The following is a 25,970-nucleotide window of genomic DNA, read 5'->3' as shown; positions in this document are numbered from 1 at the left end:
TCGTCGTGCGGATGGAGTGGGCGCGTCGGCGCTGATGGTGCGGGAGGGGCTGCCCCCACGCAGCTGTGGCGTGGTCCTCGGTGCCTTGTGAGCCATTCGGGCCGTTGTGGTGTGCGCTATGCGCAGTGTGTGAGGGGCCGAGGCCGCAGGATGTGCAGCAGCAGACAGCTGGTCACCGACTTCCTCCGTTACAAGCTGCAGCAGCGAGGCCACAGCTGGAGTCAGCTGTGTGAACAGGATGGCGCGGCGGAGCCCGACCACCAGCCCGACGGGGTGGCCGCCGAACTGGACGGTGGGCCCGAGGCTGAGCGCACCTGCCAGGCCCTGCGAGAGGCGGCCGAGGAGTTCGAGCTGCGCTACCGCCGCGCCTTCAGCGATCTGTCGGCGCAGCTGCGCGTCACCCCGGACACGGTCTACCGGCGCTTTGAGCAGGTGGTGGGCGAGTTGTTCCGAGACGGCGTCAATTGGGGCCGTCTGGTCGCCTTCTTCTGCTTCGGAGCGGCGCTGTGTGTGGAGTGTGCCGAGAAGGAGATGGGTGCACTGGTGCGGCGGATCGCCCACTGGATGAGCACTTATCTGGAGAGCAACCTGGAGCCGTGGATCCAACAAGAGGGAGGCTGGGTAAGGGTTGGCGGCGGACTTCATTCATCCGAACGCACAGGCACCCGCCCCTCCGACTTTCGATCCTTTCATTCGTCCCCAACACGCAGTACGCTTGGCTCTGTCTCCAACACAGTGGATGGCCGAGGAAACCTCGGGACTCTCGCCCTTATCCCAACTGTCTCGTAATCTGTTCCAATGTACAATGTCCCTGCCCTAAACCCCGGCCAAAAGCAACGTAGTTGATTTTCGTGAACCTTTCCTGTTCTGTTCGACCACCTGAACTTTTGACCTTATCCCATTTCACACGGTATGTTACTCGCATTATCCTCACCCAGTTGCCCACTAAGTTTAGTAAGCAGAATATCTATTTCCAAGGTTTCCTTCTTGGATACTTGCCCCAGTATACTTAATCCCTTTTCAGAGATCCAGTCATCATATACTCTTAACGTTTAATGTGTCTGATTCCGTGACCTTATTCTAGGTATTCTATTTGTGTTTATTGTGTCTCTTATGCTGCATCGGATCCGGAGTAACACTCTTTGTTCTCGTTTACACCCGTAAACTGAAGAATGACAATAAACAATCTCGAATCCAGGAAAGGATTCATTACCTCTGAACTTTCCTTATCAAATCGCATTGATACTTTGTCCCCAACCTCATGGCTCAATCCATCAACTACCCATTTACTCTACCATACCGTTAATTTTTAATTCTGAATGGCAGAGGGGGAAATGAATGTGCAAATGGCAGAGAACGTGCATTTAAAATGTTTTAATAGCAATATTAATATTGCCAGAAGCATCACATTAAGCGTGAGACATATTTGTGAATGTGAACAAAGATGAATTAAAAATTTGCGGATTTTCTTATTTTTATTGCACTATTCCTTTTAAAATGAGAAAGTCATTGAGCACTGAATTTGGTGAAGTGCTTTGCTGGTACTATACAGGTCTGAGTGTATGGGGTAGCTGAATGGTAGAGCTGGCATTCCCTACATGCAGTTGTGTTGGAATTGCATGACTGCTGAACTCCTGCACCCCGCACTTCACAGCAGGCTGGTATTTCTGCATTATCAGACTGTTTCATGAATAAACACTCTCTGTACCCTAAGTCTGTTTAAAATTCTTGTCATTCTTCAGTTAGTCATTGAGTTAGTTAAGCTGCCATGGACAGGTTTCAGTCAGCTTTGTTTGTCTGTCTGGGTACCATATCCGATGCGGACGTTGGTAACCATGGTTTTCCATATAGATCTATCCCTCGTTCTTTGGATGACTTTCATTTCCTTGATGTGTAGCCACCTGGCTAGGCTATTGTACATAAGCTGAGGTCTTCCTCAAGGTTTGCTCCCCTCGATCTTTCCAGAGAGTATGAGTTTTTCTAGTTCATCTTTCCGCATGATGTGTCCCAGGAATCTGAGGTGTCTTTCTCTCATTGTTGGTGTGAGTGATCTAACTGCTTGGGCTCTTCTGAGAGCTTCTTCATTTGATGTGTGTGTGTGTGTGGTCCATGATATTTTTAAGTAAACTTTAGGCAGGATAATCTTGTATGATTTAGGTGGTTTGTTTCTGGGTTGATTTGACATTGGGTGAGCTCAGGGTGGGGTTTGATGTTTTGACAGGGTGGTCTCAGTGCACGTTTGCTTGCCTCTCAGTGGACTTGTCAGTACTCCTGGCATATTTGTGCCCTAGGTCTCCAATGATCAGCCCATTGCAGTATGTCAGCTCCTCACTGAACAATCCTATTTCCCTCCTGTTTTCCTGTTGCCTTGCAAACTATTCTATCTTGAGTACCTGTTTCAAAGCATAACTTGCCTCTATTTCAACCACCCTTCAAACAGTGAATTCCCAATCATAATTGCTCTGAATAAGATTAAAATTTTTTTCCTCATGTTTTCATTCCTTTTACTCAAGAATTTAAACTTGTACCGTTTGATCCTTCAACTACACATTTGATGGAATAGCTCACATCTACGTTATCTAAACCATTGTTGATCATGTACAGCTCTATCACAAACATTTCATCTCTGGAATCGACTTGAAGTTTTGTTGAAGTATCTCCGTTGGAACAATATATATCCTTGAATAAATAAAACAAAATTGTATACTTTGAATGTGGTCTTACCAAAGTATCATACAGTTGCAACAGGACCACGTTTCGTTTGGGTTCTATCCCCTGGTGTGATCCTTAAACATACAATCTCTGTAGCTAGGAGGGCTTCTATTGAGTCATAACTGGCTAATTAGACCATAGGATTTAAATTGCTTTCAGGTAACTACAACTTATTAAACAATTAGGTACAATGAGACCCGTTGTTACTTTGGGTGTGGAACTGTACTTGGAATTTCAAATATGGCTAATCAATCACTGCAATTTGTCTTTTGCAGTATCTTCAAAAATCCTTCACTGATTAACCCAGTAAGTTATTTGTTTTCTTTGCACTGTTAATGTGCATTAGGTACCTATCCTGAATATTTATGCTTTCCTGCAGGATTTTATTATGCTTCTTCAATAAGTAAATCTCTGATTGTTTAAATATTTCTGGATTCCTTTTGTGGTCTTGAATTCTTTTGAAAGTACAGAATACCACACTTCTTATTCGGTCGGAGTCAAATCTATGTGTATTTCTGTTAGTTGCAACACTGATGAAATGGGACCTGATGAGCAAGTTTTGCCAGTAGCAGTGGACAAATTTAGCAATCACAGAAACTTTGTGGCTTACATACTTAATAGAAGAGGTAGTGTCCCAGTGTAAAGTATTGTTTCATCATCTTTGGTATTGCATGGCAAATCAGGATGTAAAACAAGTCATGTGAATCATTCACATCCTGCTTTGAGAAGGTGGCAATGTTTTTAATAGCAAGTAGCATTATTGAGCTGGAAGATTGAATGCTTTGCACATGGTGTGTATCTTAGTGAGGGAATGCAGGAAAGAATAATTGAGCAAATTAGTTCCTAGCTTTCCACTCAATGGCCACTTTATTAGGTACACCTGTACACCTGCTCGTTACTGCAAATATCTAATCAGCCAATCATGTGGCAGCAACTCAATACGTAAAAACATGCAGACATAGAAAGGAGGTTCAGTTATTGTTTAGATCAAACATTGGAATGGGGGAAAATGTGGTCTGAGTGACAGATGGGGTGGTTTGAGTATCTCAAACTGCAAATCTGAGACTTTCACACACAGTTTCTGGAGTTTACAGAGATCGGTGTGAGAAACAGAAAACATCCAGTGAGCAGCAGTTCTGTGAGCGAAAACACCTTGATAATAAGACAGATCAGATAGAAATGGTCAGACTGATTCAAGCCAACAGTAAGGTGACAATAGCTCAAATAACTACTTGTTACGACCATGGTGTGCAGAAGAGTATCTCTGAGTGCACAGCCTGTCGAACCTTGAAGTGGATGGGCTACTGCAGCAGAAGATCACACCAGTTTCCACTCCTGTCCCTAATGAAGTGGCCATAGAATGTATATTACTAATTTAAAAACTATGCAGGAAACTACAGATTATAATTTTTGCCTAGGTAATTGAGACAAATACTTCAACTTGCAATGGTGTGATAGAAAGGAGCTATAAATTTAGAACATGTAACCAGAAGCTGAGGTAAATTAAGAGTGAATATGTCATTGTTCCTGAAATCAAGGTAATGTAATTCAGGAGAAGATGTGCCTACACGGAGCTAGTGTCTAGGTGAAGATACTTGAAGAGGTATAATGAAGTACGCCAAAGTCAGGTTGGTTTCCTGAAGGGGAAATCTTACCTGACAAATCTGTTGGAATTCTTAGAGGAAATAACAGGCAGGGTAGACAAGAGAGTCAATGATATTGTTTACTTAGATTTTCAGAAGGCCTTTGACAAGGTGCTGCACGTGAGGCCATTCAACAAGATAAGAGCCTAAACAGAAAAGATACTAGCATGGATAGAAGATTAGCTGATTGACAGGACGCGGAGTCAGAATAAAGGGGGCCTTTTCAGTGACAAATGGTGGGACCACTCTTTATGTGTCAGTGATTTGGATGACTGTGGCCAACGTTTGTAGATGATACAAAAATGAGTGGAAGGGCAGGTAGTGTTGAGGAAGCAGGGAGTCTGCAGAAGGGCTTGGACAGATTGAATGGGCAGAGAAGTTAGATGGAATATAGTGTATTATATAGTAATATATGCACTTTGGTAGAAGGAGAATAACGGTGTAGACTATTTTCTTGATGGCGAGAGAATTGAAAAATCAAAGAAACAAAGGGACCTGGGAGTCCTTGTGCAGGATTCCCTAAAGGTTATGTTGCAGGTTGAGTCAGTGGTAAGGAAGGTAAACACAAAGTTAGCATTGATTTCAAGAGGACCAGAATATTTGAGCAAGGACGTGATGAGGCTTTGAGGCATTGGTCTGACTGCAATTGGAGTTTTCGACCCCTTATCTAAGAAGAGATGTGCTGGCATTGGAGAGGATCCAGAGGAGGGTTACAAGAATGATTCAGGGAATGAAAGGGTTAACATGGCCATATTTGATGGCTTTGGGTCTGTACTCGCTGGAGTTTAGAAGAATTGGGAGGGGAGAAATCTCATTAAAACCTGTCAGATATTGAACTGCCTAGACTGGATGTGGAGAGGATGGTTCCTATATTGTGTGAGTCTAGGACCTCAGAATAGAGGGACATTCAAAGTAATTTTATTATCAAAATACATGTATGTCACCATATACAGCCCTGAGATTCTTTTTTTTGTGAGCATACTCAACAAATCTATAGAATAGTAACTATAACAGGATCAATGAAAGATCAACCAGAGTGCAGGGGACAACAAACTGCAAACACAAATGTAAATAAATAGCAATAAATAATGAGAACATGAGATGGAGAGTACTTGAAAGTTTGGTTGTGGGAACATTTCAATGATGGGGCAAGTGATGTTGAGTGTCCTTGAACCTGGTGGTGTACGTCTTGAGGCCCCTGTACTACTTTCTTGATAGCAGTAGCAAGAAGAGGGCATAACTTGGGTGCTGCGGATTCCTAATGATGGATGCTGCTTTCCTATAACAGTGTTTCGTGTAGTTGTGCTCAATGGTTGGGAGGGCTTTACCCGTGAGGTATTGGGCCGTTTGTAGGATTTTCTGTACAAAGGCATTGGTGTTTCCATACCAGGCTGTGATGTAGCCAGTCAAAATACTCTCCACTGCACATCTAAAGAAGCTTGTCAAAATTTCAGATGTCATGCCAAATCCCTGTAAATGCCTATGGAAGTCGAGGTGCTGCCATGCTTTCTTTGCTGGACCCAGCACTGCGTCCTCTGAAATAGTACGTACATTTCGAACAGAAAAGAGGGGGGAATTTATTTAGCCAGATGATAGTAAATATGTGCAATTCATTGCCACAGATGGCCATGGAGGCCAAGTCAGTGAGTATATTTAAAGGTTCTTGGATAGTCAGGGCACTAAAGGCTATGGGGGGACAAGGCAGGAGAATGGGGTTCAAAGAGATAATAAATCAGCCATGAAGTAATGGCAAAACAGACCTGATGGGCCAAGAGGCCTAATTCTGCTCCTGTGTCTTATGAAGCATTACATCTTCTTGATAAATTGCGGGCTTCGATCCAATTAAAGATGTTCAAATGGACAAATGAAGCGGTCATTCCAAGTGTTCTCGAAAAAGAAAGATTGTAGTTGTGCTGCAGTAATCAATGTGAGGGTCATTGCCAGCAGTTAAAGATATAGGGTAAAGAGTTGAAGGAACTTGCATTTGGATGTGTGGCTTGCCAGGAGTACAGAACAATATTAACTATGGTAATGATGGACTTAATTATTTCGATCAAGACTGCTGATTTTTCACAAAAGGCCAACAATTATTTCCTTCTGCTCATCATGCATTCAAAATGAATTGATGCCGGATAAGTGGTTACTTGTATATCAGTGGAACATACTATTTAATAGTTGTGATGGATTTTTGCTAAGCATAGAATATTGGTAGAGTTAGATTTCAACAATAGAATCTTAATTCTTTTTTTTAGTATTTTATTAACTAATTGGAATGGCAGAGCAGTCTTGAACCTTTTGCCTCCAACTCTTTCAGATCTTTCACAACAGCATCAACCATCTAATGATCCTTTTGTATCATCTTGTTTCCAATGCGACAGTAAAGTTCTTGATATGGATAAAAGAAGCCTAGGAAATATTTCAAAATGACTTTAGGTTTGTGATGTATTATTGACTCATATATTGCTCAACTGGAAAGGACACCATGCTGTTTTACTGGCATTGCTCTGGAGATATCATTGCATTATACTCTTTGCATTCAGCTGGTAGAACCTAACTTGGAGTAGGAGTGGGTGGGAGAGAGAGCAACAGAAGCAAAAGATATTTTGGGAAATAACGAAAGTTAGAGCCATCAGTGCAGTAAACTGAAACAAAACTTAGGAATGGGAACTTGAAATCATTCAGATCTGCAGTAGATATCCATGTTTAGTGAGGGTTCTTTGCATATGAAGTTTGCTTCAAATAAGAGTGCTAATTCTGTGTTCTGTAAATATTGCTGAAGTAGAATTTATCAAAATTCTAGTTTTACAGTACATTAAAAGAGCCAAATATGCCTGTATCCCCACAGATGCGTTTAAATCTCTAATACCTCTGATTGGGAAGCTGATTGAATTCCTTCCTGGTGCTCCAATGTGGGATTTTATGCTCCAACTTATTAATTTTATTGGCTAACAACCAAATATTTTGATTATACCAAATCTGAAATACCTGTGCAAAATCATGCCGCTCTGGGGTTCTTGCTTTGAATCAGTAAGATTGGTGTAGGATATTTCAAACAGAGTCAATACAACTCATTGGTATTTTGGATAGAAAAAGGAATCATTATAGATCTGCAGAATGATTTATTTCATAAAGTTGGGTTAATTGGAGCAGATCTACAGGAGGTCGTCATTGCAGAGTTAGGTTTGGCAAGCAGGTGTAGGATGTCGACTGAGATGGGAAGTGGAACTTCAGGGAGTTGGACAAGGAGTGAAGGAGCAGACCATAATAGAATCTGCAGTGAAATACTAGAAGGAATCCATGTGGAAACTTGTGCAGCACTCTAGTAATTGGCAGTGAGGGATCCCTTCATTTAATGTTTGGGGTGTGCCCGATTTTTTTTTTGCTTCAAGGAAATGCCTGAAGTTCTCTTGATAACAAGAAGAATATTTGTACGTGGTTCTTGATTAGAAAGATAAGATTCCAGGAACGCTTTTTTTCTTTGAGAAATGTGACTAGTATCAGTCTTGCTGCGACCTACTGACAATCAAGTGTTAAGGCTGCTCTCTCCAGTAGCTATCGGTTTCCTACAGACTTGCTGTGCGATCGTAGATCGTCCAGTCTCTCAAAGGCTCTGTGCAAAGTTCATTTTGGATACCCTTTTTCAAATTTTCCTGACCTAACTTGTCAAACATAAAGTTCAATCCTAGCTTGAGCAGAACAACTCCAGGATAGTATTTGTCCCAGATAACTGGGATAACTAGTTGTGCAGCAAGTATTGTCACTTGACCTCTGAAATAAATTGAAACCTGCTTTCAAGTGGCAGTTCTAACAGAAAGTTATAAAAACCATTGAGTTAACATCATTCTTGTTGAGGTAGGATAAGCCGTGCCTGTCTGAGTCAACTGTTAAGCACAGCAGGGATTGGGTGGATCCTGGAATGTGAAAACTATTTCAAAGTTTTGTTATTGTATTATAGAAATAGTTTTTGTTCCAGAACATTTGAACTACTGTTAACTCCCTTTTGGAGTCCCATAAATAGCAGCGGGGACCACAGCACATTTACCAAACCCTTTTGTTTTGAAATAGAGTGCTGTTGACCCTAAATGTCCAGCAGAGCAGCAGACAATTCATACAAGGATGAGTGCAATACAAAATATTTGCGCTCTCGATGTTCTTGCTCCAGTGGTTTATTAGTTGTTGCACATAGATCATTGTGCATATTTTTAATTCATGGAGTCAGTTCAGCTCAGAATGCTATGGTAACTTGCAGATCAATCCAGTCTGTTTCTTTATTGCAAAGCAAATTACTTTCCCTCATTGACCTTCTGAAAGACATGGTTGACCACTCTTCTACACTCATCAAGATGTGAGCAGCTTTTGGCATTACTCACATTTTGTTTGCTTGTAGGTGGCAGGCCATCACCTTGAATCGTGAACTGTTGCAGGCTGTGGGGCAAAGGTGCAAGCACAGCTCTGTTGGAATGGGTTTTCTGGAGTTCGATGTGTTGACAAAGGCATAACAGGGATATTTCTAAGTTAGGATGGACAACGAGGGTGGTTTCATTCCTCCTGTTTTTGTACTCCTTGATAGGACTCTTGGGACTGGGATGTATTGTTGGAAAAGTGTAGATGAGTAATTGCAGTGTATTTTTATAAATGATGTGCACTGCACTGGGGTAGAGAGAATATATGTTTATGGCAGTGAAGTGGGGTGCTCATCAAATGGACTGTTTTGTACCAGATGGTGATGAGCATCTTGAATATTGTCAGGGATGCATTCATCCAGCAAATGGAGACCATATCATCCTGCTCCTGACTTGAGCCTCATAGATGATGCCTTTGACGTTTCACTGAGCTATTTATCACATGATACCCAACCCATGGTTGCTATAGAATCTGTATAGCTGATCATGCTGAGTTTCTAGTCAATAATCTCTGAGATGTTGATGCTGGGAGACATGGCAATTGTAATTGTTGAACATCAAGGTTGGGGTAGTGGACTTGGGGTAATGGCCTCAGACTTGTGGAGCAAATGTTGGGTGCAAGAGAAAGTTTGTGAACCCTTTGCAATTACCTGGTTTTCTGCATTAATTATTCATAAAATGTGGTGTAATCTTCACCTAAGTCACAATAATACACCATGTGCCTAAACTAATAACACACGAACAATTGTACTACTTATCAATACTGTGTCCACCATTTAAACAATCACAGTCTAGGTTCAAAAATCTATGTGAATGACTGGGGTAATGCCTTCTACAAAAGCTATTTGGAGTCAGGTGTTCCAGTCAATGAGATGAGATTGGAAGTGTGAGTTATGGAGGTCCCCTGCCCCATAAAAAAAGACACACAAAGTCAGGTTACTGACGGAGCCTGCTCTTCTCAAGCAAGATCTGTTTGTACTCCATGACTCGATCAAGACAACTTTCAGAGGACCTTAGAAGAAGAATTGTGGAGATGTGTGGAGCTGGAAAAAGCTACAAAAGCATTTCTAAGGACCTGAGTGTTCATCAGTCCACAGTAAGAGAAGTTGTCTACAAATGGAGGAAATTCAGTACTGTTGCTACTCTTCTTAAGAGTGGGCATCTTGCAAAGATCACGCCAAGAACACAATGGGCAATGCTGAAGGAGGTGAAAAAGAACCCAAGGGTAACAGCAGAAGACCTGCAAAAATCTCTAGAACTTGCTAAAGTCTCTGTTCATGTGTCATAGAAGGACATCATGAAGGAAACCACAGCTCTCCAAAAAAAACTCAGTGCTGCAAAAAACACCTAGATGTTTCACAACACTTGAACCATTTCCATATGGCCATAGCTTCTCTCTTTGATCATTATATGTCCACAAGAGACTCGGTTGTCAGTGGCAGGGTCAGCATTAGTACAGAGCATTGATGTGGCTACATCTAGAACACTACATAGGGCATTTGTTCTCTGTATTAAAAGACGGATCTGCTTGCACTGGAGGTAGTGTAGAGAAGATCCACTAGAAGGAAGGGCTGATTTATGGAGAGAGGTTTGACAAGTTGGTCCTTTACTCTTTGGTGTTTAGATGAATGAGAGGTATCTTAATGAAACAAAAGTTGACGGGGGAGGGGTGACGTGATAGGTTGCAGAGAGGACATTTCTCTCTGAGGGTTTTTAGAATTAGAGGCCTAACTTTCCATGAGTAAACCAGAAAGCTTTTCTCTGACCATCTGGTAATTCTGTTTACAGATACTGAATTCAGTGTTTTATTTTAATTGATAGAACATTAACTTAAGTTGATTTAAATTTCCTAACTGCCATGATAGGAGTTGAACTTGTGAATCTAGATCAATGCTCTAACTTCTGACCTCCATGTCCATTCATGTAACTATTTGTTACTGTATCCCTAAGCAAGTATATTGTGATCTTGTATACATCCATGAAATCTTTGCCTGGCATTTTGTTTGTTCCATGAAGAAATAGTTCTGACTTCTCCAGTACAGCTTTGTAGCTGAGAGTCCTCATACCTAGAGCAATTCAAGCAAATTTTCCCTAATATCGGACCTCTATTGGATACATTGTGTGCCTGTTAGAGTATGGAGACCAGAAATATACACAATACTCTACTTGCAGCTTGACAGTTTTTTGATGTTAAAGATTCAATATAAACATACCAGTATTTGCACTTTAAACTTGTATTTATGAAGATCAGGATCTTGGTTTCTTTGCCAAGGAATCTCAGTGTATGCTGTCACTTTCAAAGATGAATATATCTGTACAATAAATTCCCTGGCTGCCATAATAGTAGTTGAACTTGGTGTATGGATCAGTTCTCTAGACTGTCTCACCTCTGTGTCCATTCATGCGATCATTTGTTACTCTACCCCTATCTACTGTAGTGTGATCTTGTAAATCTTAGGCCAGCCTTTTGCTTTTGTTCTACAGATATGTTAGAACTCACAATTTTGTCTTTTTGCTCTATTCATTATTTTGGACGTTTGTGTTCTTATCACATTTTTCTATAATTTTCATTGCATTTATCCATCCACTCTGCTAGACTAATATATATAATTTTTTTTTCTCTACAAGTTTACTATTTTTCTTGCCATTTACTTGTTTAGTATCCTCTACAAGTGTTAAAGTTTTAACTAGCACTTAAACATTTTGGCGATCGCAATGTTTCAGCATTGAAATTCTGCAGAACTAACTGTCTGACAACTTCCTGTGTGGAAAAACAAGTATTTCCCATGTACCTCTTCTTCCTGTCTGTTAAAATGAATTTTTTTTTAACCCTTGTAGCTAATTCCTGTGTTTCATAGCCTTCAGTTTTGCTGACTATATTTTGGAAGCAAGTAACATCTCTACCACACAAGTGCCAAATGATACCTATTTCAAGTGATAAAATGTCCAGTGATATAGGCTCAACCTTCACTGACTGATAACTTAAAGGTCACCATGGACTGGAAACTCATCTGTAACACGTACACAAATACTCTGACAAAAGGAGCTGCTCAGAGACTCTCCAGTGCTGAGTGACTCTCCAAAGCCATTTCGCCATCTGCTAGGCACAAGTCAGAAGTGTTACGCCATACCCTTCACCTTCCAAAAACACTTGAAAACCCAAATACCACACAGGCTAAAGCGGAGCATATGACAGATGCCCCATTCTCTACCCAAAATCATTCCCACTATTGGTACACAGTATATACCATCTAGCAAACACAGCAATCATTTGACTGTTCTACTCCAAAAAAGCATTTCCCAAGCTGCAGCCTCTACAATAAGAAGCACAAGGGCATCTGAAGCAAGGAACACCATGCACAGCACCCATCCCCGGCCCCAGATCTCTCTCCCCCCCCCCAACTTGAATCTACTGTAATGTGCAAAAGTCTTAAGTCTATAGATATAGATACTGCCCAGCAGATTATTGGCAGCCAGTTGGCCACCATTGAGAACATCTACCATAAACGCTGCCTGGGCAGGGCGAAAACCATTATCAAGGATGCATCTCACTCTAACCATGGACTTTTTACCCTCCTCCCATCCAGTAGGCGCTACAGGAGCCTCCGCTCCCGCACCAGCAGGCACAGGAAGAGCTTCTTCCCTGAGGCTGTGACACTGCTGAACCTCACATCACAGCGCTAAGCGTATTGCACCCATATTGTACTGTCTCAGTACTTCTATATTTGTGTGCTGTAGCACTTAACTTTTATTCGCAGTTATTTTGTAAATCTTTGCATTTCTGGTCAGATGCTAACTGCATTTCATTGGCTTTGTATCTGTACTCGGCACAATGACAATAAAGTTGAATCTAATCTAATATAGAGCTAGGGTGCCTAAGACTTTTGCACAGTACAGTAATAATTTCATGTATTGTGCTGCGCTGCTGCAGAAAAAAATAAATAAATTTCATGATGTGAGGGATGACAAACCTGATTCCGATTATGGGTCTCTATTGTCTGAGAGTAGGAAGGGGGTAGGGAGAAGGGAATCATGGTTGGGAAATAGGAAGGGAGAGGGGAGGCAGCGGGAACACCAGAGAAACATTCTGTAATGATCAGTAAACCAATTGTTTGGAATCAGATGATCTTGCCTGGTGTCTCAGGGCTGGGTGTGTCTACACGCGTCACTCCCCGCCCTGGCACTCCTTCTCTGCCATCTGTCCCACACCCCTCCCACGGTGCTACAGCCTCACCATTCCCAATGTCCTTTGCTCTCACCAGATTTACAAACTCACTCTCTGTTCCAGATTGACAAATCACTACTGTGCAAAAGTCTTAGGCACTATATACCTAAGATTTTTTTCACAGGACTGTATATAGCCAGTTGTTTAAGGTTGCCATTTCCGAATTCTTACCCAACAGTACCGTGGAAGTCCCTTCACTGGAAGAACTGCAGTGATTCAAGGAAGTCTCCCAGCAGTGACTGAAAATTGTGCACATCATTCACGTGGATGTGGCAGGGCCAAGAGTTTTGATTTGTCCTGTTGGTTATGCGATGCTCAGCTTTGTCATGCATGTAGACCCGTGTTGTAACTTTATCAGAGTGGAAACCCATTCCTAGGTTTCCCTTGCACTCATTGAACTGATGTTGGATGCTTTGTTGGGTATCGAGGGTTAAGCCAGGCCACAAGTTTAAAGATTGTAAATGATGTCCAGTTCTACCAGTGAAGGCCTCGTATACACCCAGTTTTAGATTGCCAGATCTATTTTGAAAAGGCCGCCTTTGAAACAATTAACAGATGTTCTCAGTGCCAAGACTTCCTCTGTACTGAAATGGTGATGACCAATGCCCTCAATGCTGCTTGGGATAGATATGGTTTCGACATGTATTTTGAGAAGGATACTGTCAAGTAAGTTTATCCTGCATGTTGGTTCACTCACCACCTGTCACAGGGTACGGTCTGTCAACCTTGCCCTTTAGCACTTGGCTCAGCACCTTGCCCATTTAGAGTAGATGATTTACCATTGCCCTCAATATTTCTTCCAAACGTTGCTCAGTGTGGATGAATGCTATTTTGTCTGCAGGGGGAGGACATCGGGAGGAAATTTTGTTGTCCTCATGCTTGGATGCCATTAGTTTGGACACTCCATTCTGTTGTCCTTGTCTGTGTACCGCTGCACCACTCCAGTGCACTGGGATGTACTCAGCAATGACAGGAACCTGAAATGTTGTCTATATGATATGTTTCCCTGCACTTGGGTTCTGCTTCTTTGAGCACAGATCTCCCAATTTAAACTATCCTTACTAAATATGAGTGGGAACTTTACAGAGTTGAATAGCCTAGGGACCATTAAGCCATATCCTCATCTGCTTGATGCCAAATGGTCCATCTGGCTGTCTTAATTGTGCTTTAAAATAGATTTTGATTCAATTAAATGACTAACTGGCTCATTTTAGAGGTCAATTTAAAAATTAACTAGATTGGTGGTAGCAGTCTTTTAGTGGTCTGGAGCCATGCAGCGCCTCTGGGCAATCAGTCGTTCAACTGCCTGTTTGTAGTGTAAAAGCCTGGAACAGAACTTCGAAGGCTTTAACGTTGTTGGGAGGTGCAGTCCTTGCCAAGTCCAGCAATTACTTATCCCACTTTGCTCTTGCACTTGGTCTGTGAAATGCTCTGACTGCTGTAACCTGTGTGTTGATGTCACTCCCACAGTGCAGTTGGGATGATTTTGATGTAGTCATAATGAAGGATTGGGGATCTGTGTCTAAGTTGGGCTGGTGTGAATTGGAGTGGAGACTGGTGATGGTGTGCTCAGGAAATGCCTTTGCGAGCAGTTTTGGGCCCCTTATCTAAGAAAGGATGTGCTGGCGTTGGAGAAGGTCCAGAGGAGGTTCATGAGAATGTCAGGAATGAAAGGGTTAACATCTGAGGAGCATTTGGTACATGGATGACATCACCATCTACTCAGATCAGAGGTCAGTTTGCAGAATGATCAGCACCTGTGACCAGTTTGAGTTTCTATCAGAGGCCAGGCTTGACCGCACGAAGAGCAAAGCCATGCTCTTCGACAACTGGCCTGACCGATCCAGTGTCCCTTTCACCATCAGGTCCAATTGATTACATGAAGGTGCTGGGCATCTGGTTCGGAGAGGCCGAGGCGTGCAACAAGAATTAGCTGGAGTAGTTTGGAAAGGTAAAGCAGAAACTGGGACTGTGGAAAGGGTGCTCGTTCCTGATAACTGGGAAGAACCTGGTCATCAGGTGTGAGGTGCTGTCAGGACTGCTGTACTTGGTGCTGGTGTGGCCCATTCCCTGCTGCTTCAGCTCGAAAATCACCCAAGCTGCCTTTAGGGGGTTCATCTGGGGAACCAAGATGGAGCGGGTCAGATGGGTCACAACAGGTCCCTGGACAATGGGGGCTGAAATCACCCTCATCACTGACCTCTACCTTGCCGAGACACAGCGACAACTCGCGGATACCTCCTCTTATTTACCCCCCGATCGTGACCCCACTAAGGAGCACCAGGCCATTGTCTCCCACACTATCACCGACTTTATCCGCTCAGGGGATCTCCCATCCACTGCTACCAACCTTATAGTTCCCACACCTCGCACTTCCCGTTTCTACCTCCTACCCAAGATCCACAAACCTGACTGTCCTGGCTGACCTATTGTCTCAGCTTGCTCCTGCCCCATCGAACTCGTTTCTGCATACCTCGACATGGTTTTATCCCCCCTTGTTCAATCCCTTCTTACCTATGTTCGTGACACTTCTCACGCTCTTAAACTTTTTGATGATTTTAAGTTCCCTGGCCCCCCGATTCCAGACCTAATCAGTTCCCCTCTACCACCACTCTGCTCTGTCTAGCGGAATTAGTCCTTACTCTTAATAATTTCTCCTTTGGCTCCTCCCACTTCCTCCAAACTAAAGGTGTAGCTATGGGCACCCGTATGGGTCCTAGCTATGCCTGCCTTTTTGTTGGCTTTGTGGAACAATCTATGTTCCTTGCCTATTCTGGTATCTGTCCCCCACTTTTCCTTCGCTACATTGACGACTGCATTGGCACTGCTTCCTGCACGCATGCAGAGCTCGTTGACTTCATTAACTTTGCCTCCAACTTTCACCCTGCCCTCAAGTTTACCTGGTCCATTTCCGACACCTCCCTCCCCTTTCCAGATCTTTCTGTCTCTGTCTCTGGAGACAGCTTATCCACTGATGTCTACTATAAGCCTACTGACTCTCACAGCTATCTTGACTATTCCTCTTCTCACCCTGTCTTTTGCAAAAATGCCATCCCCTTCTCGCAATTCCTCCATCTCCGCCGCATCTGCTCTCAGGATGAGGCTTTTCATTCTAGGACGAGGGAGATGTCTTCCTTTTTTAAAGAAAGGGGCTTCCCTTCCTCCACTATCAACTCTGCTGTTAGACGCATGTCCCCCATTTCACGTTCATCTGCTCTCACTCCATCCTCCTGCCACCCCACTAGGAATAGGGTTCCCCTGGTCCTCACCTACCACCCCACCAGCCTCCGGGTCCAACATGTTATTCTCCGTAACTTCCGCCACCTCCAACAGGATCCCACCACTAAGCACATCTTCCCCGCCCCCCCCCCGCATTCCGCAGGGATCGCTCCCTACGCGACTCCCTTGTCCATTCGTCCCCCCCATCCCTCCCCACTGATCTCCCTCCTGGTGCTTATCCGTGTAAGCAGAACAAGTGCTACACATGCCCTTACACTTCCTCCCTTACCACCATTCAGAGCCCCAAACAGTCCTTCCAAGTGAGGCAACACTTCACCTGTGAGTCGGCTGGGGTGATATACTGCGTCCGGCGCTCCCGATGTGGCCTTTTATATGTTGGCGAGACCTGACGCAGACTGGGAGACCGCTTTGCTGAACACCTACGCTCTGTCCGCCAGAGAAAGCAGGATCTCCCAGTGGCCACACATTTTAATTCCACATCCCATTCCCATTCTGACATGTCTATCCACGGCCTCCTCTACTGTAAAGATGAAGCCACACTCAGGTTGGAGGAACAACACCTTATATTCCGTCTGGGTAGCCTCCAACCTGATGGCATGAACATCGACTTCTCTAACTTCCGCTAATGCCTCACCTCCCCCTCGTACCCCATCTGTTACTTATTTTTATACACACATTCTTTCTCTCACTCTCCTTTTTCTCCCTCTGTCCCTCTGAATATACCCCTTGCCCATCCTCTGGGTCCCCCCCACCCCTTGTCTTTCTTCCCGGACCTCCTGTCCCATGATCCTCTCGTATCCCTTTTGCCAATCACCTGTCCAGCTCTTGGTTCCATCCCTCCCCCTCCTGTCTTCTCCTATCATTTGGATCTCCCCCTCCCCCTCCAACTTTCAAATCACTTACTCACTCTTCCTTCAGTTAGTCCTGACGAAGGGTCTCGGCCTGAAACGTCGACTGCACCTCTTCCTAGAGATGCTGCCTGGCCTGCTGCGTTCACCAGCAACTTTTATGTGTGTCGCCCTCACCCTGATGAGCACCTTTGTGTGTGGCTGCATCAGGCTGTGTGAGGAATCTAAATACATGGGCACCAAGTACCACTATGTGCCGAGGTTCTGTCCCCGATGTTGCGAAGGATGGGTCTGGCCCCGTTACCACGCAATGTCCTTCGTGGAAAAAGTTCTTGCAAACCAACACCTTTGACCTCGAGGCATCAGGCAGTGGTCAACACGGAACGTCCTGCAGAGAAGGACGTGATGGTCACAGCAGGGTGGTTCCCTGAGCAGACTGTCCAGGCCATCTGCAGAATGCTTCATCTCCAGGCCTCACCGACAGGCACCAAGAGCTATCCTGGCTGGCGGTGATAGAGGCCCTCCCAGTCATAGAACATAGCAGAGTACAGCCCAGGGACAGGCCATTAAGCCTACAGTGTTGTGCTGAATCAGCTAAAAAGCAAATCCATATCCCTCCATCTTCCTTTCATGCATGTGCTTATCTAAACATCTCTTAAAAGCCTGTAATGTATTGGCCTGTACCCCCCATACCAGGTATCCAAGTCTGAGTTAAGAAAAACTTGCCCTTGAGCCTACCCCCTTTCACCTTCAATGCACGCCCTCTGGTATTACGTTTGTACACACTTCAACGTTGAGATAGGATACCCCCTGTCCACTCTATATTTACCTCTCATAATCTTGTAAACCTCAGCCTCTGGCACTCCAGAGAAAACAACCCAAGTTTATACAGCCACTCATGTGCCCTCTAAATCAGGCAGCATCCTGATAAACCTCTTCTGCACCCTCTCCAAATCCTTCTTATAGTGGGGTGACCAGAACTGTATGCAATACACTAGATGTGGCCTAACCAGGGTTTTATAAAGTTGCAACATAACCTCCTGACTTTTGAACTCAATGCCTCAACTAATAAAAGCAAGCATTCCATAAGCCGCCTTAACCACCTTATTGACCTGTGTAGCACTTTCAAGGAGCTATGAACTTGGATCCCATGATCTCTCTGCTCAGTAACATTGTGGAGGATCTTGCTTTTAACAGTGTATTGTCTCCTTGCATTTCCCCTACCAAGGTACAACACATCACATTTATCTGGGTTAAACTCCATCTGCCATTTCTCTGCCCATATCTGCAAATAATTTATATCATGCTATATTCTTTGCCTGTCCCCTACACTATCGTCAACTCCACCAATCTTGGTATCATCGGCAAATTTACCACCCTAGCATCTACACTTTCATCAGATCATTTATATGCATTGCAAACAGCAGTGGTGCTAGCACAGATCACTGCGGAACACCACTAACCAGAGACATCCAGCTCGAATGAGTCCCTTCAACCAGTACCCTCTGTCTTCTACATGCAAGCTAGTCCTGAATCCAGACAGCCAATTCACCGTGGTTCCTATGTATCTTAATTTTCTGGATTGTTAAAAACCTTACTAAAATCCATGTAGACAACATCCACTGCCCTACCCTCATCACCTTGTCAAAAAACTCAATCAAGTTGGTAAGGCACGACCTGTCATGCACAAAGCCATGCTGGCTCTCCCTCATTGGTCCCCTAATCTGAGGAAAGACATCTTTGCCATAGAGGGAGTACAAAGAAGGTTCACCAGATTGATTCCTGGGATGGCAGGTCTTTCATATGAAGAAAGACTGGATGAACTGGGCTTGTACTCGTTGGAATTTAGAAGATTGAGGGGGGATCTGATTGAAACGTATAAGATCCTAAAGGGATTGGACAGGCTAGATGCGGGAAGATTGTTCCCGATGTTGGGGAGGTCTAGAACGAGGGGTCACAGTTTGAGGATAGAGGGGAAGCCTTTTAGGACCGAGGTTAGGAAAAACTTCTTCACACAGAGAGTGGTGAATCTGTGGAATTCTCTGCCACAGCAAACTGTTGAGGCCAGTTCATTAGCTATGTTTAAAAGGAAGTTAGATATGGCCCTTGTGGCTACAGGGGTCAGGGGGTATGGAGGGAAGGCTGGGTTCTGAGTTGGATGATCAGCCATGATCATAATAAATGGCGGTGCAGGCTCAAAGGGCCGAATGGCCTACTCCTGCACCTATTTTCTATGTTTCTATGTTTCTATTATGCCATGAGTTTCCAAATGCTCATATATCCTATCCCTAAGAATTTTCTCCAGCAATTTCCGTACAACTGGTGTGAGACTTGCCCGACTATAGTTTCCAGGATTTTCCCTTGTTCCCTTCTTAAATAAAGGTACAACATTAGCCACACGCCAGTCCTCCAGGACCTCACCTGTGGCTACAGTGGACACGAAGATACTGGTCAAAAGCCCAGCAATCTTGCCTCTTGCCTCCTTCAATAACCTGAGGTAACTCACATCAGGCCCTAGGGACTTATTCACCTTAATACTCATTAGGAAGCCCAACACTTCCTCCTCCTTGACCTCAACGCCCTTAAGTACTTGTATACTCGTATCAGTCAGATCCTTCCCGCATGCCCAGAGCATCATCCCCACAACCCGTTGTCTGCGGGATATCTGTAGTGGGGAAGAAACAGTAACTCACCTCTTTGTGAAGGTGTGGAGGAAGATGAAGAACACATATGTCACATTTCATCGGAAGCAACTGCATTACAGAGGACTCTTTGATCTACAGGCTGTTCCCAGGGACACAGGCACAGACAAAATCAGGTGCTGCTGGCAGATCATCAACTCGGTGATGGGCGCTCTTTGGTCAGCCCGAAACTTGTTGGTCTTCAAGCACATCAAGATATCTGTGGAAGAGTGCTGACTGGCACATTTCAGGTTGCAGGAGTACGTGCTGAGGGACACACAAAGGCTCGGTGGGGAAGGACCATGGTTTAGGGTTCTTCTGCTGGAGAGGGAGGGGCCGTGTGGGGGGAGGAAGCCCCTGCAATAATATGTAGAATATAATATAAAATCATAGAGAGCCACATGAGTGGCAGCATGTTAGAACAGTAGGGAAAGCACTGACCAGGTATGGAAAGATTGTGAATAAAGTTTATTTTGTCTTAAAAAAAATTGATGACTCTGGGCCTGTACTCGCTGGAGTTTAGAAGAATAAAGGGGGATCTCATTGAAGCTGATCACATATTGAATGGCCTAGACCGGGGTCCCCAACCTTTTTTTGCACCACGGACCGGTTTAATATTGACAATATTCTTGCGGACCGGTCGACCCGGGGGGGGGGGGGAGGGGGCCGGGGAGGTGTTCAAGTTCAACAGTGAGCGTGACAGGGAATGAGGAAAGGTGCCGCTGACTCATATCGTTTCGTATTGCCAAATCGTACTGTTTCCTCACGACCTGGTCGCACATGCTTTGCAGCCCGGTGGTTGGGGACCACTGGCCTAGACAGAGTGGACATGAAGAGGCTGTTCCCTACGGTGGGGGAGTTGAGAACCAGGAGGCACAACTTCAATAGAACAATGTCCCTTTAGAACAGAAGAGGAGAAATTTCTTTTGCTAAGGGGTGGTGAATCTGTGGAATTCATTGCCACAGACGACTGTGAAGGCCAAGTTGTTATTTATTTGGGTACGTTTAAAGTAGGTACGTCGCTTCCAGAATTTTTCCAGTTAGCGGATGACTTCCTCCCACATCACTCTGACATAGTTGGGAATCGCATACAAGGCAAGTTACAGCAGTGGTTTGCCATTGCCTTCTGCCAGATGAGTTTTTCAAAGAGATCACCAGCTCGTAACCCAGCACGGATGAAAGGCGTGCAGGGGAGCCGTCTGGCTTCGAGCTCAGGACCCAGGACTCCCGCCCCGCAGTCCTGCGCTGATGCCACTACGCCACCAAAGCGGAGGTTGATAAGTTCTTGGTTACTAAGGGCATCAAATGTTACTGGATGAAAGCAGGCAGGCGAATGGGACAGAGAGGGAAAATAAATCAGCTATGATTGAATGGGGGAGCAGATACTGTGGGCCAAGAGACACCTCTGTCTCAAGGTGTCATCAGTCTCATTCTACCACTTGTGCATTGCATGCACAAATTCATCATGCCCCTGAGGTGTAAAGGCATGTTAAAGATGGTGAATATTCCAAAAGCCTAACAGTTCCTAAGCAGTATCACACACTCTGTATGAAAGTAACTAGGTTCATTAGTCTCATGGTTATGTACTGCAGTTTGTTGAATTTGGTTTTGAAGTGTAAAGCTGTTTTGACCCTGGTGACTTTGTACTCTACTGGCTCAATCCACACAGTGACTCATTTATGATAACTGTTTTCAGGAACAAGGCTCCCTCATGAGAGTTTGCCAGGTTTTCTTCAGCATCATTTGTCTGGCTATATTAACACTTAAAGCTGCAGCTTCCACACACATTTTTCCAAGTGAAGCTCATTATTGTGCTTGGCTTTGGAGTTTCATTCCTTGTTCTAACTTGCTGGGATAAGTCACTGTGCTATAACTGGTGTGCCTGTCCACCCCACTGAGGGTAGTTATTCAACTGGTGACGCAGGTAGCACAGTCATGTTCTGACTAAACACACAGCTAGGAAGTTGAGAGTTCATGTCCCTCAATAGCAGGATGTTATTCAATTTAGTAAATAAATATTTATTAAATACCGGAAGAATGATGATGAAGGCTGATTGAATGTTGTGAAATCTAATCAATTAACTCATCTTGGGGGAGCTGTCCTTCCTATGACCTACACTTATTTCCAGTCAGGCACTTCATAGCTTTGGATTCTAATTTTGTCTGAGTAACTTGCAGGGGATAGATCAATTATTTCTCTGGGTAAAAAGATGTGTGCAAAAAATTGTCTTGCTGTTATCTCTGCATCCATATAGAAAATAAATTGTGTTGTACAGTTTATAATAAAGATTGAACATCAAACACAAAATCTGCAGATGCTGGAAATCCAAGCAACACACAAAATGCTGGAGAAACTCAACAGGCCAGGCAGCGTCTAAGGAAAAGAGTAAACAGTTGATGTTTCGGGCCAAGACCCTTTAGCAGGAGTCCTGTTTAGTTAGTCCTGACGAAGGGTCTCGGCCTGAAACGTCGACTGTACCTCTTCCTAGAGATGCTGCCTGGCTTGCGTTCACCAGCAACTTTGATGTGTGTTGCTGTCCTGTTTACTGTTTACTTTTTCCACAGATGCCACCTGGCCTACTGCATTCCTCCAGCATTTTGTGTGTGTGTGTGTTGCAAAGATTGACCATGCAACTTTGTGTGGTTTAGGAAAGGATTTTACTAAAAGTATCAAGGATTCATGAATAAGGTTTGAAATTGAGTTACTGGTGACCCAGCTTTTTGAGCGTTCGCTTTACAAAACCTCACTGTTATGAAAGACTTACATTAGTTCCCTGTTTTCACTAACAGAAGGTGTTTTCACTGTTAAGAAAAAAGGCAGAGCATGCCCCAAGCAGCCGCTCCTCCCCCGGATTCGGAATGGCATTCTAGCCGGCATTGCTTAAACACGTGCCTGTGAGCAGCCATTTGCAATATGAGTTCTAAGGTATCGGAAAAGCCTGAAAGAGCTCGTAAGGGTATTACACTTAGCGTAAAACTAGACATAATTAAGCGTTTCGATCGTGGTGAACAAAACAAGGACAAAGCAAGTTTGGCTTGTGGAAGTTGACGAAGATGATGATGAAGAGGTTTTGGCATCCCATGACCAAGAACTGATAGATGAAGAGCTGATGCAATTGGAAGAGGAAAGGATAACGATCGAAACTGAATGCAGTAGCGAATGGACCGAAAGTGAAGTTGTCCAGGAACTGAATGTGAAGCAACTGCGTGAGATTTTCACTGCAATGATAAAGTACGACTTTACTTTTGAAAGGGTACATCGGTTTAGGGGATGGTTTGAGTGCTTACAAAGAATTGTATGATAGAAAAATGCGTGAGGCTAAGCAGTCAAGCAAGTCTTCAGCAGATGACGAACCTCGACCTTCGACATCGAGGCAGGCAGACATAGAAGAAGATGACCAGCCTGTCCTGATGGAAACAAACTACACCCTAGTGTCCCACCACCCCAACCCCCGGGCCGCGGACATATACCAATTCGCGGAGAATGCAACGGTAACCGGGACGCACCCAGCACATCTTTAAGAAAAAAAAGCCGAAATAAACAAGCTAATTAATTAGGTGCCACCCGGCATGTAAATGTCGGCCCAGATCAGAAGCGATTGCCGATTGCGTCGCCTATCAGTATTGGTTCGCTGCCTGGAGGGTGGGGGCCACTGCACCACCCCAACCTTTGACGATTCAGCCTAACACACCATCATCAGTGTGCTCGATGTCTTCCCGATTCCATAAGTGATACTACATTGTACATACATCATTTCTACTTTATATAGGCTGTGTTTTTTTAGGTGTTATTTGGTATGATTTGGCAGCTTCATAGCTTAAAGGTTACTGGAGAGCGCTTGCGCTGTGTTTTTGCCGAGAGCACTTGTGTGAGATTTTCACTACGGAGAACAGTGCAGACCATAATTGTAGAGAAGTATTTCTACTTTATATAGGCTGTGTATTTATCATATCATTCCTGCTTTTACTGTTTGTATATGTTACTGTTATTTTAGGTTTTATGTGTTATTTGGCATGATTTGGTAGGTTATTTTTGGGTCTGCGAATGCTCACAAATTTTTCCCGTATAAATTAATGGTAATTGCTTCTTTGCTTTACAACCTTCCGGCTTACGAACCGCTTCATAGGAACGCTCTACCTTTGGATGGTGGGGCAAAACCTGTATTGGTTTGGGATTGAGTGATGTACTGGCAGCTAACGTCTACTTTCTTTCTACAGGATGCCTTTGTGATGTTATACGGGAATAATGCTGCTGCTCGTAACCGTGAGATACAGGAGATGGCCATGAAATATTTTATGAGTGTAATGGCTTTGGGAGCAGTGCTGGCCCTTGCTATGTATCTGGCCCGGAGAAGGTAACGGCTATGAAACAACACTAAAAGAAGCAAGCCTCAGTCAACAACTGCTCCATATAAAGACACTCACATTGGACTAGCACAAATCCAAAAGCTGCTGCAATGGATCAGTTTATTCCTGTAATGGGACCAATTCTCAGCTACTTGTACATTACGTATTGTGTATGTGTATTCAGTTTACAAATATGAACCATTCAGGCTGGTGCTGTGACAGCATGGAGATAATCTAGAACGACTGAAGAGAAGATTTGTTTGAGGGATTGAGAAGTGGAGCACTAACTGTGCCTCTACAGCTGACGTGACTGTGCGTTGGATTGCCAAAAGTAAAGGTCATGAGTTCAGTTTTCAGAGTTGTGACAATATGGGATGCACCTTGACATAGTGACTGAGCAGAATGAAAGACAGACTGCACAAAAGGAAAACCATGCCCTTGGGATTCAAGAGTGATGCATTTGCAGCATGAGAGAGCTGCTGTGTTCACAGGACATCTGCAGCCAAGAAACCAAAGGAAGTAGTGAGGAAATGCCCTCCCGGAAGGAGCTACCAGAATAACGGATGATAGAGAAGGGCACACCACTTTGACAAGTTACTTACACATTCAATATTCTAATTGGCAAGCATTGTGATGGCTTTTGGGCATCCACTCAGTGCCAACACTAAGCCAATTCCAGTGGGATGTATTCTTGAACCCTCCTGGGTGGATAATGTGGAAAAGTTTGAGTCGGCCTTCATGATGCAGTCTGAAGTTTCACAGCAGGAATCTGGAAGGGGTTTTCAACAGTTTCTCATGATGATGTGAAATTATTATTTGCAAAAGATTGTGTGGAGTGCAGGCCCCCACATTTCCTTATTGTACAAAATTTGTTTTAAAAGATTGGATCATGTGGATGCTGAATGTGTGACAGTAGTCACTACTTATTGTAATCATTCCTTGTTAGTTTGCTGCTTACACCACATTAGGAGTAAGACTATTTTACACAGATATCTTAAAGTTTAAATTAAAATGATTTGTGTTTAAATTAAACATTAAAGTTCTGCTTTCTGTTGATGTTGGTATCTTTCTTTAACACAATGCTTTGCTTGAAAAACATAGAAAACCTACAGTACAGTACAGGCTCTTCAGCCCACAAAGCTGTGCTGAACGTGTCCTTACCTTAGAAATTACCTAGGGTTACCCATAGCCCTCTATTTTTCTGAGTTCCATGTACTGCCTGAGTCTCTTAAAAGACCCTATTGTATCCACCTCCACAACTGTCCCCAGCAGTCCATTCCACACACTCATCACTCTCTGCATTGAAAGAAACAATTTACCCCTGACATCTCTGTACCTGAAAACTGTGCCCTCTCATGTTTGCCAGTTCAGCCCTGGGGAAAAAGCCTCTGACTATCCACACAATCAATGCCTCTCATCACCTAATACACCTCTATCAGAAAACCTGTCATCCTTCATTGCTCCGAGCAGAAAAGGCCAAGTTCACTCAACCTATTCTCATAAGGCATGCTCCCCCAATCCAGGCAATATCTTTGTAAATCTCCTCTGCACCCTTTCTATGGTTTCCACATCCTTCCTGTAGTGAGGTGACTGGAACTGAGCACAGTACTCCAAGCGGGGGCTGACCAGGGTCCTATATAGCTGCAACATTACCTCTTGGCTCCTAAACTCAATCTTACCATTGAAAGCCAATGCACTGTATGCTTCCTTAACCACAGAGTCAACCTGGGCAGCAGTATTGAGTGTCCTATGGACTCAGACCCCAAGATCCCTCTGATCCTCCACACTGCCGAGTCTTACCATTAATGCTCTATTCTGCCATCATATTTGACCTACCAAAATGAACCACCTCACACTTAGCTGGGTTGAAC

At 44.0% G+C, this 25,970-nt stretch overlaps 1 protein-coding gene across 1 annotated transcript; it reads left to right on the top strand.

Annotated features, from left to right (window-relative positions):
* Positions 1 to 25,147, top strand: bcl2l1 (BCL2 like 1). The gene is made up of 2 exons (XM_063041548.1): positions 1 to 621; positions 23,971 to 25,147. The coding sequence occupies exons 1-2, from the start codon at positions 151 to 153 to the stop codon at positions 24,109 to 24,111; spliced, it is 612 nt and encodes a 203-aa protein (XP_062897618.1). The 5' UTR covers positions 1 to 150; the 3' UTR covers positions 24,112 to 25,147.
* Positions 25,148 to 25,970: the final 823 nt, after the last annotated feature.

The sequence above is a fragment of the Mobula hypostoma genome, chromosome 2, assembly GCF_963921235.1.
Source record: "Mobula hypostoma chromosome 2, sMobHyp1.1, whole genome shotgun sequence".
Classification (NCBI taxonomy): Eukaryota; Metazoa; Chordata; class Chondrichthyes; order Myliobatiformes; family Myliobatidae; genus Mobula; species Mobula hypostoma.
Note: the sequence above shows the minus strand (reverse complement) of the source record. Positions and strands in the feature narration are given on the sequence as shown.

Coding starts and splice junctions, on each gene's coding strand:
- bcl2l1 (XM_063041548.1), top strand. CDS start 151: ATGTGCAGCAGCAGACAGCTGGTCACCGACTTCCTCCGTTACAAGCTG. Junction 622..23,970: donor TCCAACAAGAGGGAGGCTGG/GTAAGGGTTGGC, acceptor TTCTTTCTACAG/GATGCCTTTGTGATGTTATA.